At 45.1% G+C, this 15,514-nt stretch overlaps 1 protein-coding gene across 1 annotated transcript; it reads left to right on the plus strand.

Annotated features, from left to right (window-relative positions):
- The first annotated feature begins 100 nt into the window (after positions 1–100).
- MTF1 (metal regulatory transcription factor 1) lies at positions 101–11,855 on the plus strand. Its single transcript, XM_026043332.1, has 10 exons — positions 101–517; positions 3,366–3,604; positions 3,944–4,075; positions 4,369–4,442; positions 4,863–4,996; positions 5,445–5,522; positions 7,130–7,232; positions 7,802–8,358; positions 9,298–9,364; positions 10,097–11,855. Exons 1-10 carry the CDS (start codon positions 101–103, stop codon positions 10,468–10,470), a joined length of 2,175 nt encoding a protein of 724 aa, XP_025899117.1. The 3' UTR covers positions 10,471–11,855.
- The last annotated feature ends 3,659 nt before the right edge of the window (positions 11,856–15,514 follow it).

The following is a 15,514-nucleotide window of genomic DNA, read 5'->3' on the forward strand; positions in this document are numbered from 1 at the left end:
CCCCGCCGCGCCGTCCCCGCCGCTGATCCCGCCGCGCTCCCTGTGTTGCAGATGGGCTGAGCGCGCGCGGCGCCGCGGCCTCGCACTGAGCGGCGGCGAGATGGGCGAGACCAGCCCCGAGGGCAGCGCCGCCTACTACGAGGCGGAGGAGGATGAGCTGGGCCGCGGCGGCGGCGGCCTGCTGCGCTTCGGCGACAGCAACGGGCTGCTGCCGCCCGCCGCCGGCACGGTCTACGACAGGACCACCGTGCTCATCGAGCAGGACCACGGCCCGCTGGAGGACGACGAGGAGGAAGGGCAGTGCGGGGAGCACCTGCCCTTCCTGCCCGAGGGCCACGAGGAAGGGTTCCCCTTAATAGCGGACCATGAAGGAATGTCCCAGGGTTACGTGCAACACATCATTTCTCCGGATCAGATTCACCTAACGATAAATCCTGGTTCCACTCCTATGCCAAGAAATATCGAAGGCGCTACACTCACTTTACAGTCTGAATGCCCGGAAACCAAGCTTAAAGAAGTAAGTAGATACATTTAATTCTGAGGTTTTATGCCCGGTACGGAATCTTTTGCCTAATCACCTTAAGTACTTTGAATCTTTATTCTTGTGAAGTGTTTTCTGGTTTTAAAGGCTAGTGTGTTGTTAATTTTCCGGAATTACTCCACAAAATATGTGTATTGCTAGGATATTCTTGCTAGTAGCTTTAGCTGACCTAAAGCGAGAACTAGGTGCCAACATTAATATCTGGTTTTGGTGTGGGGAAATCACCCCTGTTACTTTTTGACCACGGGTGTAGCAACTCTGAGGGAATTTATATACTTTTTAGCAAGCATTGGGTATGAGGAGGAAGAGGAAGGCTTAGGAAGGATGTGCTCTGTTTGGTGAGCTTCATGCTAGCCTGTCAAGTCGTGAGTCTAAGCACACATGTTCATACATGTTCTCATACTAACAACATGATCCTTTACCTACTTAAGAGACCCTGGGTAACTAGTGTATATAGAAGAGGAGAAATAGAGGGTATAATAAATATAGCGCAGGAAGAAATGGATTTAGTATCTCACAACGAGTTTTTTAGAGTATCTATAGCTGTTATGGTGGAGGGTAGAGTACATCCTCCTTCCCTCTTCCAGAAGAGGACTTTGTTTTTGACAGTAAGGCTCTTGGACTGTTGTTGAATAAACCCTCTTGTGATTTCTTAAAAGTATTTCTGCGTCTTACTGTGACAGACATATCTGTATACACTTATTAACAATTCTGCAGGTTAGTGTTGCTTCCAATGTGTTGTGCAAATGGAGGAAAAGGATATATAAAGCGACAGGAGTTGAATCTAGTACTGGCCAAGATGAAAGCTGCTGCTGGTGACTTGTGCTGCAAATCAAAGCACGCAGTGAAATATCTCTGGGTGTCTTGTGTCTAGTACTCCGTGTATAGGGAAATGGTGGTCATGTGTATGACCCAACTGGTAGCCTTGGGGGCTGCTCAACTGACTATTTGAAAATCAAAACCTGAGGGTTTGTAGCTTTATTTGCTTCTTGCACCACTGATGAGATCTTCAACTGTTCCAACAAATGTTAACATTAAAAAAGTGTTCCACGTATCTTAAACTGTCTGTCTTTTTATGTCATGGTCATACACGAATGGGAGAGGATTCTTGGGCAAGAAATAGATGTGCTTTAAAGTTCACTTACAGGTTTCAGTGCTTGTATCAAAGACTCGTTATTTCTTTTATTTATACCGTATTATACAAAGCATTAATCATATTACTTATGCTTTGGAAGGATTACAAAAGTACTTGTTCCTTAACTAGCACACCAAGCTTGGTGTGTTTTCTGGTATTGATAACTTCTGTTTATGACTTTCATACAGCTTCTAATTACTCTGACTCTAGCATCACTTCCAATAAAGTGATTTAAGTCTTAACCTGACAGTAGATCACGGATCCCCTTGTCATTCTATTCTCAGTTCCCATGCTGTAACAGTAAAAATTACTGACTTTTTTTTTGTCTGATGGTTGTGTAAAGCAAAAAGAGAAGAATGTGTATTGAGTCATAGAGTGGGAGCAGTTTCTGCTTCTTCAGAGTGTCTAGAAACCATAAATGTCCCTTAGTTAAGTACAGGTTCACGCAGTCCTGATACCAGCCAACAGTTGCACATCTGTTTGTTTTCAAAAATAGTCTGTAGCCTTTTCTAAGCAGCAGCCCTGAATGCTGTGGGGCAGGTGGTTGTACCTTGGAGAAGTAGGAAGGTTGCTGACGTGTGTCCTGACCCCTTGTTTTCTTGAGTAGCTACTAGAACACAAGTTCTTCCCGCTCAGTTGTGACTTTGCACCATCTTCCCAAACATTTCTGGATCAGCATCTTTTGAATCGCTCTGCTAGTTCGTGCTGTCAGCCATCCAGCACTCTCCTGGGCTCTGTAATCATTTTTAGATCTTAAGGCTTCCCAGCTGAGGCAGTTAAATGCAAGCTGTCTGTCTAATAATTAATGTTGGAGATAAATTTATTCAACCATATCAGATGGCTTATTCCTTATACCTCACAGGAGAGAACAAGATTTAATTAAGCATTATGACTTGCACACTGGAAGCTTCTTACACGATTTCTTTCGCCTGTTGCAGGAGGTGGAAGGTTATCAAATCTAACTCAGTATCAAACAGTTTTCCGATGATCTGGATTGCTGCCTGAGAAATCTGTAACACTTATCTTTTAACCTAACGCACCTTGCTCTATTCATTGCACTTAACAGGCTGTGCAAAGTGAACACAGAAGGGAAGAGCGAAGCACATAACAGCTGTTTTTGAAATAAAACTGAATTGTAAATGGACTAGTGGTTAGACTGCAGGAGAGCTCGAAAGCTGCAGTGCACGTTCAGGGTGCCTGTAGGAAATCAGCACTTAGGTCACCGCTTTTCAGGGTCAGATTGGGAACGTACGTGTTTTTGTTCAGATACATTAGCACCGCTACAAGGGTGAAGTGAAACGCATGTGCTAAAGATGGGGAAAGTGGTTGTGCTACGTAGCCTTTTAAAGTCCCTTTCAACTCTGCTTTGTCAGATTGCCAATTAGGTGCATGCATTTTGAGTTGTTTTGCCAGTTAGGTGCATGTATTTTGAGTTGTTTTCCTTTTTCTCTCTTCTTCTGTTAGATTCCCATCCTTTTATAAGGTAAGCCAGGTAGCTGTCTACTTTCCCAAGGGTGCCTTCTTCCTTACATAGTGTAGAAGAACCGCTGAGTAGTCTGGTAATTCATTATTAATTTTTAATGCCTATGGCATCGCAGTCTGTCACGTTGGCTTTGATGTGTAACTGGTGTTCATCCATGTCTAATAATGCTTACAAGACTTTCAGTATGATAGATTTTTTTCTCCTAGGTTAAGAGATACCAGTGCACCTTTGAGGGCTGCCCACGCACATATAGCACTGCTGGAAACCTGCGCACTCACCAAAAGACACATCGTGGGGAATACACTTTTGTTTGCAATCAAGAAGGTTGTGGCAAAGCCTTTCTTACCTCCTATAGTCTGAAAATCCACGTTCGTGTGCACACTAAGGAAAAGCCCTTTGAATGTGATGTGCAGGGCTGTGAAAAGGCATTCAATACACTGTACAGGTAGGAATTCTCTTGGTATCTCCCCTGGTAACGTGGCTGTTCTTCACACTACATTCTTGTTTGCATCTGGGTACAAATATTATGCTTTCTCTGGACACAGATTTATATTATGATAGTATTGAAGATGGTGGATGAGCACCAGAAATTTTTAGATTTGTTTTTGTGAGGACTTTGGAAGTGATACTATTCAAGTTCATAAGAATATGTTAAACCTTGTACTCAGAATATGTTAAACCGTTGTTCCTGCCCTGCAAGTTTGAATGAGTGGTTTGCTTGTCCTAGCTGTTGGCTGTCTTTGGCTACAAGTGGTGAGAGGGTGGTTTTTGCCATGCTTTTTAGGTTGAAAGCACATCAGAGGCTTCACACGGGGAAAACATTTAACTGTGAATCGGAGGGCTGCAGTAAATACTTCACAACGCACAGTGACTTGAGGAAGCACATTCGAACACACACAGGAGAAAAGCCATTTCGGTGAGTCGTCAGATGGCAATTTTTATTTCTGTGGGTCATTCTGTAATGAAACACCTGTGCTAAAAGACAATAACTACTCTCCTTAGTGAAAAGCACTCCTCACGGGCAGAAAAGGGGGCTGATGGGGGCTAGCATTTGAGCTAGCATTTGACCATGCTTGTTGCTCTTGGGTGATACTTCATTACCCCAGGCCTGCATTTCTTCCTCCGAAGGCTCTAGGAAAGCACAATATAGGGTTGTAATTAATGCATCAGCAAAGTTTGATGCTGATCCTTCTCTGATGCTTCCTTCAGGTGTGAGCATGACGGCTGTGGAAAGGCTTTTGCTGCAAGCCATCACCTTAAAACACATGTTAGGACACATACTGGTAAGTCCCAGGGGATTTTTTTTCTTCAATTGAGCCTGTTCAGTTTATACTAACTTATATGTAAGTGTATATATGAATAGTTACAGAAAAAGTAACCTAGGAAGGATATTTTAGAGGTTTTAGCACTGTGGCTTTTTATCTTGTGATAGAAAGTGATGCAGTACATTCAAGACTGTTAGATATGGCTACTCAAAAAGCTGCAAGGCAACATGTCAACTGTTAGACATTTCTCCAGGGCAAGAAGAGCTACAATATGCTTAACTGTGTTGAATTTTTACTTTTTTTATGGTAATAAGAGTTGTGTTGGGGGAAAAAGCAATCTTTGTTTGCATTGAGTGTCCTCCTTGTCTTGTATGTTTTAAGGTGTGTGTACCTTGTAAAGTTCCTGAGTCTGTTCTTTGGATTTTGTGCTCTGTCTAGGGGAGAAACCCTTCTTCTGTCCCAGTAATGGCTGTGAGAAGACTTTCAGTACGCAGTACAGTCTCAAGAGTCACATGAAAGGTCATGAGAAAGGACATGCCTATAATGCACTTCCCAATAACAATGTATCTGAGGTTAGTAGCTCTTCTTCCTAATGCTTCTTTGTCATATGAGGATACAACCCGACTCTAGTACAGCTTAGAAATGATTTGGTTTGTAACTGTTCCAGTTCTTTGGGAATTCGACTTCCAGCATGATACTTAAACATTGTTAAGCATTGTTTTGATCACATTAAAATTACTGTTTGGACTCACTTGCTCAGGTAGTGTTTGAAAGTTGTAGATTCATTTTTCAGATAATGAGATAGATGTTAAGAAACCATGATAGCTGCTAAATATCCTTTGTTAAATAATATTGTTCCACTGATTTTAGAATTGAAGTTTGTTCTATGTAGGTTTTAAAAATGTATTTAGACAGAATAGCTTAGCTTACATTGTATGGCCAGTGGTATTGCTCTTTAAAAAGTTATTTTATATATATATTTATATGTATAAACTTCATTTCTTTTTCTTTTTTTCACAGGATACAAGCCAGTCGCTTTGTCTGAGTGACCTAAGCCTCATATCCAGAGATTCAGAATTGCGGGAGAACTCTAATCCAGTAAGTTTATCCTAATTACCTCGCCTGTCATTTGGGCTCTATTTTTTGTCTAACTGTGCTTATCCTGTCCATGAAAACACAGAAAATTAGATCTGTGTGACTAGTTGCTGCTTTTTCCCTTCTGCCCTCCAGCATTCTCTCTTCATTTGGTGGTAGAGAAGACATAGCATTGGAGGGGTTTAGATGTCCTGAACACTATTTTTTTCCTTGCATGTTCAACAGGCTGCAGGACTATCTCTTGACAAATATTTTTTTTCTTATACACCCAGCTGAGTACTTGATGCTTGAATTTTCTGGTCTGCCAATGTGCCATATTATTACTGTCTTTTTTTTTTTTTTTTTTTGAATGTTTGAACAATACTTGTGGTTTGCACTCTTAATAGCAGCGTGCACAACTTTAACTTTCTGTATGGCCCGTGCTCGTTTAGCTTGTATTAGGTAGAGGCCAGTGTTACTCTAAATAGTTCTGTCATTCTAATGTTTGAGGTCACAATGACCTGTTTTTGAGTGAATGCTAGGGATAAATTATATATATTACATTATTCTGCAGCATAGGCATATACCTCTTTTTATGTAAAATCACGAGGAAGTCAGAGATGGCGCCTGTGAGCAGTCCGGAGTTGTCAGATCAGAACTAGCTGAGCAGTAGGTGCAGCGGGTGGTAACCAGCTGTTTTTGTGCTTGGCTGGGGAGCTTGCACATGTTCAGACTGAGCGGGGCAAGCTTGTCTTGTGTCATGTTATATAGAATAAATTGATAGGCAGCACAGCCGTTTAATTAGACTATTAGAGATTAGCCTCCAGGAGTTACTTAATGAGATTGCTTCTTTCTGCAAGTACAGCTACAAATAAACTTGTAAGTACTTGAAGTGCTGCTTGAGAAAATAATTGCACTTTGTTGGCATTTTTAGTGCAGAGCTTTGAGCTTTGGCTTTTTGTTGAAAATCACTCCAAAGTCTTAAAGTAGTTTAACAGAGTGAAAAGGGAGGGGGGACTTTTTCTCCAAAATATGCAGTGTTTTAAAACTATTCCTAAGGATCTGCAGCTGATTTTTATCATTAAAATATTCTTGCTTATTGCTAACTTAAATTTTGCAGGGAGGAAAATTATGCTGTGGCCTTGCTTAGTGCTTCGGGGTGGAGGCAGCGTCTAGAGCTTTTTGACAAATTCTGTTCCTAGAGCAGTGTGGGTGTCCGTAGTGCATAGTGCGGGATGTAATCTAAGCAGAGCTGCTTTGTTACTGCTCCAGAAATAGTTTTACAAATGATCAAGCCCAAATTAACATATGTTTTTGTTTCTAACGAAGAATTGCAAGAAAGAAGGGTTGAACAAAACACAGCTGTAGAAGACTCTTCTACTTTAAAAAGCCATGTTTGTTTTTGTAAGATTTTGCTGTGTTGGTTAATTTTATAATAGAGATTACTCTTGTTTTTTACTATCTAAGAATTTATGGTGATGCATAAAATATGTTGCCCTTCCAGAAAGTAGCTGGTGAATGGGACAGATCTTTCAGATATTGGTGTGCTACCTGCCTGGGATCTGTGCAAAGGTTGTGGAGACCTGAGACAGTGTTATCTGATCCTATCCTATTTCTTCTCTCTCCCCCAGAAACATGGACAAGACCTTAGCACAATCTCACCAGCAAGCATCTTTGAGTCTGTCTTTCAGGGGCCAGGTCATGCTACAAAGCAGGAAGACTCACAGCAGACAGGTACAAATTGTATCTTATTATCCTAATTGGTGCTACTGTATCAGGAAAACGTTTAGGCAGTTCCTTGCCTCCCTCTCTTTGCGTTTGCTTAATTCAGCATCTCAGAATGAAGATTGCTGCCGTGTCTTAGCCTGTGTAGCAGACGCTCAGCTCTGCTGAGCTTGTTGTATTCACAAGGTACCACCTGCACCCTGGAAGTGACCCTGTGTTCACAGCGCGCTGTCTTACTCGTGCCAACGCCGACGCTCTTGGTCCTCCTGTCTAGCTGTTGCTTTTTAACTTCCTCTCTTGACATAACTACGTGAATTGTATGAGCTGTGTGAAGTGATTGAAAGGTTTCATAGACTTAAAGGGACTCAGGAGCTTGTGTGCAGTATTCAGCATTACCAGTTTCCACAATTTGGACCTACTTTTAGATTTTGCTTGTCTAGCCTTATGTGTTTTTAGCACTAGTTTGAAGATGCAAAAATGGTAATGCTTTACTTGGCAGGGATCTGCCAACTAGCTAGGTTTTTAATGAGACCTTAGGAGTGATGTATTTATACATATCTTTTTCCTTGTTTTGTCAGCTGCCTTCATTGAAGGCTATAATGGTGATGCAGACTCAGTCACTGCTGTTCCGCCTCCTGCAGGAGATTCAGCATCTCTGTCCCTTCCACTTGTACTGCAGCTTGGCATCTCTGAGCCGTCGCCCTCAGCACTACAAGCCTCAGCAGCCCCCGCTGCTCCCTCCTCCATAGGAACCAGCTCGCAACAAGCTGCGTTTGGCAATTCTGCAACTGTTTTACAATCTCCCAAAGTGCCTGTTCCTCACAGCACACAGTTTGCAGCCGGTCACCCCGACTTTCTGCAGCACACTCGGACACCGCCGCAGCCCCTGGTCCAAGGGCTTTCAGTGGTTGCAGGGACGCCTGCCCCAACAGCATTAAGTGCCCCTGAGCCCCTGCCAGCTGTAGTTCAGACTGTGCCTGTTGGTGCGAACTCTCTGCTGACCAGTAATCCAACTATAACAATTACTCCTTCTCAGAGCACCGCTATCCTGCAGTCCAGCATTGTCATGGGAGAGCAAAACTTGCAATGGATTTTAAATGGTGCCACTGGCTCTCCACAAAGCCAAGAACAAATGGTTAGTATATCTAGCCCTGCTGGGAAGCAGCTGAGACCATCCCTGTTCCTCCTGGAATCTAAAGGCTTTGCTCTTGGAAAGAAGGATCAGACCTGGAGGTGTAAGAGAGAAACCAGTGTGTGTCTGCTTCAGGATTATATAGTGCTTAGCACAGAAATCTGTGTAAGCAAGTCAAAATGCAGCCCATAGAAGATAAAGAAATCCAGAGTGCAGCAAAATCTTGGTTTTTTCTTTCCCCCAGTGACAAACTTTTCATAGCAGGTGCCACTTTGGTTTGTTCAGGACACTGCACCATATGGCCTGATTATAAATATATATATATATATTTTAAATCATTTTTACAAGTAGAAACACAAAAATATCTGTAAAGTTTCAGTGTTTGGACATTCTGTAATCTCTGTCTCTTCCTAATTTAACCTTGTTGCCTTGTAAATAGAAGTAGCCTGATACAGATAATGGAAGGTTTCCTGAGAAGACAGGATATGCCTGCTTCTCCAGTGAAGGGGAATAGAGGAGACCTAAGGTGTTTTATCTCTCAGCTTGCTTCCCTTAGGTTTTCTCACTTGTAAATGGCCGAGAAGGAATGGCTGGAGGTGCGAACAGCATGAGCAAGAAAAACAGTTTATTATTTTTAATTAAGTCAGACAATTTACAGACACAAGCTGTTTTAACAAGGCTACAGGAGAGGGAGATCACTCACCATCTTCTAGGACTGCTGAAAGAGTAGTCTTAGTTTGGAGGTAGCCAGAACATAAGATAGTCCAGAACCAAAACAAATGCTGCAGTTTTCTCTTAGTTTTCCCGTCTGCTGTTTTTGCAGCGTGTGTGTGTTTAACTTTCTGTTGCTTACAACTGTTTAGAATTTGAGTAGAGATTTGATTTGAATTGACTCACATGGATTTTTTTTCTTTTTTTCTCGTTTTCTTTTCTTTTTTAAAGCCACAAGTTCCAAAAGTAGTAGAAAAGGTTTTTTTTACCACTGCGTTACCAGTAACTGGCAACACAGGTAAGCATGTTTGATACTCAGCTGTTTCCCACTCTTGTTGTTTGCAGCGCTGATAGCTTGAACAGGGTTTGTGTTGTGTAATTGTTGGAGGAAATGTTGAAGAAACGTGTAGGTGTTTTTTAGTATTCCTGAGATTGTGCCCTATAGTAGTTTTTCCCTTTTTAATATAACCAAGTTCACAAGTTAGACCCAGTATTTGTAAAAATCAGTATTTTATAAAAATGGTTCTTTAGTGGAATGTATATGTAAGATTAGAAGGCAGAGTTAAAGGATATAATTTGTCATTTGCATCTTGACTTAAAAGAATGAGACTGCTATTAAACTTACATTTTAATCAGCGATTTAATAACAGTTTTTTGTAAGCAGTATTGGGGAGAATCATCTAAATGTACAGCTGTAGAAATTCTGTTCCGTAACGAACTTCCTACATAGAAGAACATATAGCAAATAAAAATTAATTGTAGCCAAAGGAGGACACCGAAGTGTAAGACTTAAACTGTTAAAAGGAAAAAAGACCTGATAAGAAAAGCAGCACAGTAAGAGCGAGAAGTTATGAAAGCAGAGCAGAGAAAATGAACAGGAAAATGTAAATGAGAAGTGTATATGTTATGCTTAAAATAATGTATGATCTCTGCTGCAAGGCGCATACAATCTGCTATAACAAATATGATTTGTCTTTCCCTGATATGAAGTTATGGATTCTTATGTGTTTTGTCTTTGTTTCCCCTCTAGGAACTCCCGTTCAACAAATCGGTCTCAGTGTTCCTGTCATCATTATAAAGCAGGAGGAGGCCTGCCAGTGCCAGTGTGCCTGCCGCGACTCTGCCAAGGACAAAGCCACCAGTAAGAAGGAATGTTCCTCACCTGAGCAAACAGCTCCTCAGCTGCAGCCTCAGACCTTTCCTTCCTCCTCCCGTTCTCCTTCATGTGGGCAGAGCAGTCAGATAGTTAACCCTTCAGACTCGCAGACTGAAACATTAAGTGCCATGGATGTATCAGACTTCCTGTCCCTCCAAAGCCCTGAAACTCCCCCTAATATAATTCCTATTGAAGCACTACTGCAGGGTGAGGAAGAAATTGGTTTGAATAGCAACTTCTCTAAATGAAGATGTTCCAGATTGTCCTTTGCACCGGGCGGGTAGAGCCCTCCTCCTTAGAAGCAGAAACTGAAGGATTTCTTCTGTTTGTTTGTTTTTTCCTTCCAATTGGGAAGTTTTGTGGCTTATTTCTGCTTCTCTGATGTCATCTTAGTCACATCCCAGGTACACCCATCTTTGAATCTATCTTTAAAAAAAAAAAAAGGCAAAAAAAAAAAAAAAAAAAAGCTAAGTTATATATGAACTGTTTTGGCTGCACTGTCTGTCACTTTTGCTTGTCATATGTGAACACAGAAGTTAAGGTTACTCATGTGCAAACAGATTTTAAAGAGAAAAAGGGGGGTTAGTTTGTCTCCAATTGCACATCACTTATGTTTGGGATTAAGGTACTGGCAGTGTGTGGGTCTTTGTTACAGCTCCTTAGGTCTATAATTTTCTTATGTCTCTTATGTGTGATATTAACCGTGCAGTATAAGGGGAGCCCAGGAGAGGAGTTTGCTGTAGCAGAAGATGGTCTTACACTCAAAAATGTTCTGACTTCGGCTTCGCTGTCGAGCGTGGTCCTCCTGTCCCTGCGAGGTGGTGCCTGGGTGTACTAACACTATTGCTAAAGCCAACAGAAGCTCTTGGGGAGTTTGCTGTGGTGGAGCACGGAACACTTGTGCTCCTCGTAGATCTGCTCATTTACTTTCATTAGGACTTTCAAAGAGTGGTGGCAGACACTGCTTCACAGTACAGAAACACAGTGGGAGCCCCTGCTCGTGCAGGCTGCAGAGTCTGTTTTCTTGGCCTCTCAAGCACCCGGCGAGCTCCCCACGTAGTCAGCTCGGTGCCTGCTGCTCTTTTGACTCATTTGGCTCTGTTCAGAAAGAAGTCATCCTCTTTTTTTAAAAAACAAAAAAACAAATCCCGACTGTTTAATCAGGAGCATGGTGCCTTTGCTGGTTACTCTCATCTTTTGTCAAGAGTTCTAGGAACCCTTTAGGAACGATTCAACACGCATTTAGTTTGCATTTAGCGAATTGATCCTTTAGCTGTCTGGGAACGCTTCCTCTTTTCTGTTAAGCTCTTTAGTTTCTGCCTGAATCTGCCTCCAACCTACTGCAATGCCAGCTTTTTGTGCATGGGGCTATTTCTTGACTAAAAGATGTTACACGACATAGTAGTTTTTCATATCAAACTGAAAGTCTATATTCTAACCTACTCAGGGTAAATAAAACACCCCCCCCTCCACCAAAAAGCCTGTAATGTTGCAATAAATGCAGTCTCATTCTAAATGGCTTATTTATGCTGCATTATTTTAAAAGATGTAATTTTATAGTGTTTTATCCATCTGTCTGGCTTGGGCTGTCAGCCTTTTTGTGTTAAAGGATATTAAATAGTCTTTATTGAGTTTACAGTGTTGTCATTAGCGAGATGCAAAGACGACGGCTGTAAGGCAGTTTGTGCTGTGCCTCTACCCACTAACTGTAGGAGGACAGACACCGGGAGGACGGCGGTCGCCCTGCCTTCTGTTCGGGTCTGCTCGGAGCTGCTCCCTGCTCTGTGGGGTAGGAATCCTGCGCGTGCACCTGAGCACTGGTAGGCTTTAAACTCTCTCGTTTAAAGCCTGCCTGCCCACACTGCTGTCCCAGGCCAGGCTGGGGCTTAAGCCGGCTCTCTATTCCCTTGCAAGTAACTGCTGCGAAAACGGGTGGAAATGGGCAGAAGGGACCTGTTTTTTTCACCTCGCTGACAACTTGCTGCCTCTTGTTAAATGTGGAAGGGCAAAAGTGTGTCCCTAGGGTGAGTGTGAGGCAGGAGGGGCCACGTAAAGGGTGCACCTGGGTGGCCAGTCACCCTACGACAGGGCAGCCTGTTAGGCTTGCATCCACGTAATGGGGATTAACGAAGCATTTTGTGGTTTGCTCTTGTAATGGCAGTTCCCGAGCGGTGGTTGCTGGGGCTTTTGCTTCGCTCTGGTTTGCTCAGCACTGGTTGGTGAGGTGTGTGTTTGGTGTGGGAAAGGGGCCGCTGCTCGTGGCCTGGCCTCCCAACGGCCGCAAGGGCCCCTGTGCTCCCGAGTGAATTGAGCCCACCTGGAACGTGCTTGTGCTCGGCCGAGGGCATCCTCAGAAGCCCCCTTAGGATAGAGGTGAGCAGAGGGAATGAGCAAAAGCTTTGAGGTGAGAGACCTGCTTGGCGCGGAGGTGCCGACCGCAGGGAGATGCTGCGCGGGTGGGCGCCGGCGCTCGACCTCGCTGCTGTTTTCCCCATTGTGTGCTAGGAAAAGCCGAGTATCCCGCGGATGCCCTGTGTCCCTGGCTTTGCAGGGAGCCTCTGCCGCGCGGATTCGGTGCTGCGTGGATCTGCTGCGTCTCTCGGTGGCTGTTTGCATCGCCCCTGGCCCTGTGGGAGCAGAACTTGTGCTGCTGGGGTCGTCACCGCTGCGCTGCGATGGAGGGAGGGCTGCGAGCAGCTGCTGGGGAAGGGCAGCTACTGAAGTGCTGGGCTGGTGCAGCGCCAGGGAGCTCTCATCCATCCTCTGCACCCCGGCATTTAATGCATTGACAATAAACACGTAGAATGGAGCTAATTACCAACGTCAATAGCTCTAGTGGCTGAGCAGTGACCCCGCAGCCCCAGGCTGGAGAAGTCGCTTTTGTTGCTCGTACATGGGAGAGGGATGGAAAATCAGCCCTGTTTAAATGCTGGTACTGAATAATATAGAACAAAGTACGAATTGGGCACTTTGTGTAATGCTGCATGTGTCCAGAAAGACTAGTTTGCAGAACCTCATACTGGTATCTAAAATGCACTTTAGGTTATTTTATCTTTAACCCAATTGCTGCAATTTCTTTTGTATATACTTTCACAAAGTTTATTTTTGCTCTGAGGAAAAGTTAGCAGGGGTGTGCGAAGATGAGCACTTAACTTGGTGCAATACTTGTAGCTAAAGATCATTGTGGTCGGTCTGTCTGTGTCTAACTGAATATAAATATATGTATAGTAACTAGCTCAGTGACATTGTCCTACCCTGTCTGTACCCAGGAGAAATTATGCATCGTTAGCAAATGTCCAATCTATGCAAATACTCCGCTGAGAGCACTGTGCTTTAGCCGGCCTGTCTCTCTCGCTTTCTACGGAGCTGCTTGTCCCTCGCGATGGAAGCGGCTCCGGTGGCAGCGGCATTCCCACCTCCGCGTCCCTTCCCCGCGCGCGGAGCCTTGCGCCTCCCCTCCGTCCTGCCGAGCGCGTCTCCCTGCCCTCACCTGCCTTACCGCTCAGGCCACCCCACGGGCTGGTTTTGTGACTGCAGTGAGGGTGGTGAGCTGGTTACGGAGCTCCTCCCGCAGCGAGCGGAGCGGGCGATGGGAGCTGAAAGCCCTTCCTTAACGGGGGATATGAGGATGCAGCCGCTTTGTAGGGACCCCCGGGTGCCGCGTTGCAAGGGTCCCGGAACACTTTGCAAGGCCCCAGGAGCTGTGGCTGGAGAGTCCTGTGCACTTAGAGCTAGCTGGGCACAACTGTTGGGAGATGGTGGGGACTGCAAGGCAAAAAAACAGAGCATGACTTCAGTAAACCCTGCAACTTTGGGATTGCGTAGTTTTTAAGTGATAGCCTCTTTCCTCCCGAACGTATTTTGGAAACAACGTCAAGTTTTTTAGAACCGTTACCTGTAGTTAACCCTCATGGACAGGGCTGAACTTTGAAATTTTTTGCCTCTTGTCTTGAGAGCCCCCATACGTCCTAGAAGTTGGATGCTGTGTCTGCACTGAGAAATGCAAATTAAACTGGATATTTATATAATAGTGTACATAGTCGGAGTATGTGTGTTGCTGGAACTAGTTTAAAAATCCCACACCATGCTTTTCGTGGTGTGCAAGCTGGCCAAAATTTGGTTCGTTATGCAGTGTACACTTTCTCAAAAGCCGTTTCTACTTTTTTCTTACAAGGAATTTTTTTCATATGATCTTTTTCAGTGAAATCAAGGCTCTGTTTTGCAGAACCATAGTTACCATAGCTGGTATTTCTCGCTGTGTAGCTTTGTGTCCTTCCCGTCGCGTCCGAAGCCGAAGCCGGCGGCCCCGGGTCCCCCCGGTGCCACTCGGGCCTGGGGACAACAGAGGGCGGCCGCTCTTGGAGATGACAGAGGAAAAAAAACCAAGCCGTGGGTTTTCCAGAATGTGTGTGTGGGCTTAAAGGAGTTTATTTAACTATGAAACATGGGAACAAATGTGCTTACATTGAGCAATGTGAAGATGTTAGGTACAGATACAGTACTTCCAAAGGAAGAGCATCTCCAAACCCCAAACAAAAGAGTAAATATGAATTTGTATTTTTTTGAAGAATGTAAAATGTGAAATAATGGTGTTTGCTTAATTGCTCATTTTGTATGAAGTTAATATTGTACTTTGAAATATCTGCAAAGAAGTGGAAATTAACTTTTTTTTTTTTTTTGAATTAATTGAAAGCAATATTACTACTAATGGAATCCTAATTAAATGCTTATTTAAACATCGTGCGCTGCTGCTCCTTCCTCGGGGTCAGGGGGTGGGGAGGCAGGCGGGGCTGCCGCGGTCCTGGTGTCACTGGGACAGCAGCGCCGGGCCGGGGCCCCGCTGGGGAGGCGGGGGCGGCTCCGGCTGCGGGGCGGCCCCGGGCTCGGCCTGCGGGCTGCCCGGCCCGGCCCCACGCACCGGGCACTGCCCGTCCCGCCGCGCCGCGCCGCGCGGCCCCTGGCCACGCCCCCGCCTCTGGACCCGCCCCCTTTCCGCAGCGGCCCCGCCCCTTTTCAGCCACGCCCCCGCCTCTGGATCCGCCCCGTTTCCGCCACGCCCCCGCATCAGACCCCGCCCCGTTCAGCCACGCCCCCGCACCAGGCCCCGCCCCTATCCCCGCCCCGCGGCATGCCTGGCCACGCCCCCTCCCTGCCACGCCCCGCACGTGCTCTGCCCGCGCCCGGTGGTGTCCTCCCGCCGGAAGCGGAAGTCGCGTGTCCATGCTGTGCGCGCGGCGGATGGCGGCGATGGCGGCGTGGGCGGCGGAGGGGCCGCCGGGCCCGGGCCGGCCC

This window comes from Nothoprocta perdicaria, unplaced genomic scaffold, assembly GCF_003342845.1.
Source record: "Nothoprocta perdicaria isolate Ctin4 unplaced genomic scaffold, notPer1 scaffold_33, whole genome shotgun sequence".
Classification (NCBI taxonomy): domain Eukaryota; kingdom Metazoa; phylum Chordata; class Aves; order Tinamiformes; family Tinamidae; genus Nothoprocta; species Nothoprocta perdicaria.

Coding starts and splice junctions, on each gene's coding strand:
- MTF1 (XM_026043332.1), top strand. CDS start 101: ATGGGCGAGACCAGCCCCGAGGGCAGCGCCGCCTACTACGAGGCGGAG. Junction 4,443..4,862: donor ACATGTTAGGACACATACTG/GTAAGTCCCAGG, acceptor TGCTCTGTCTAG/GGGAGAAACCCTTCTTCTGT. Junction 4,997..5,444: donor CCAATAACAATGTATCTGAG/GTTAGTAGCTCT, acceptor TTTTTTTCACAG/GATACAAGCCAGTCGCTTTG.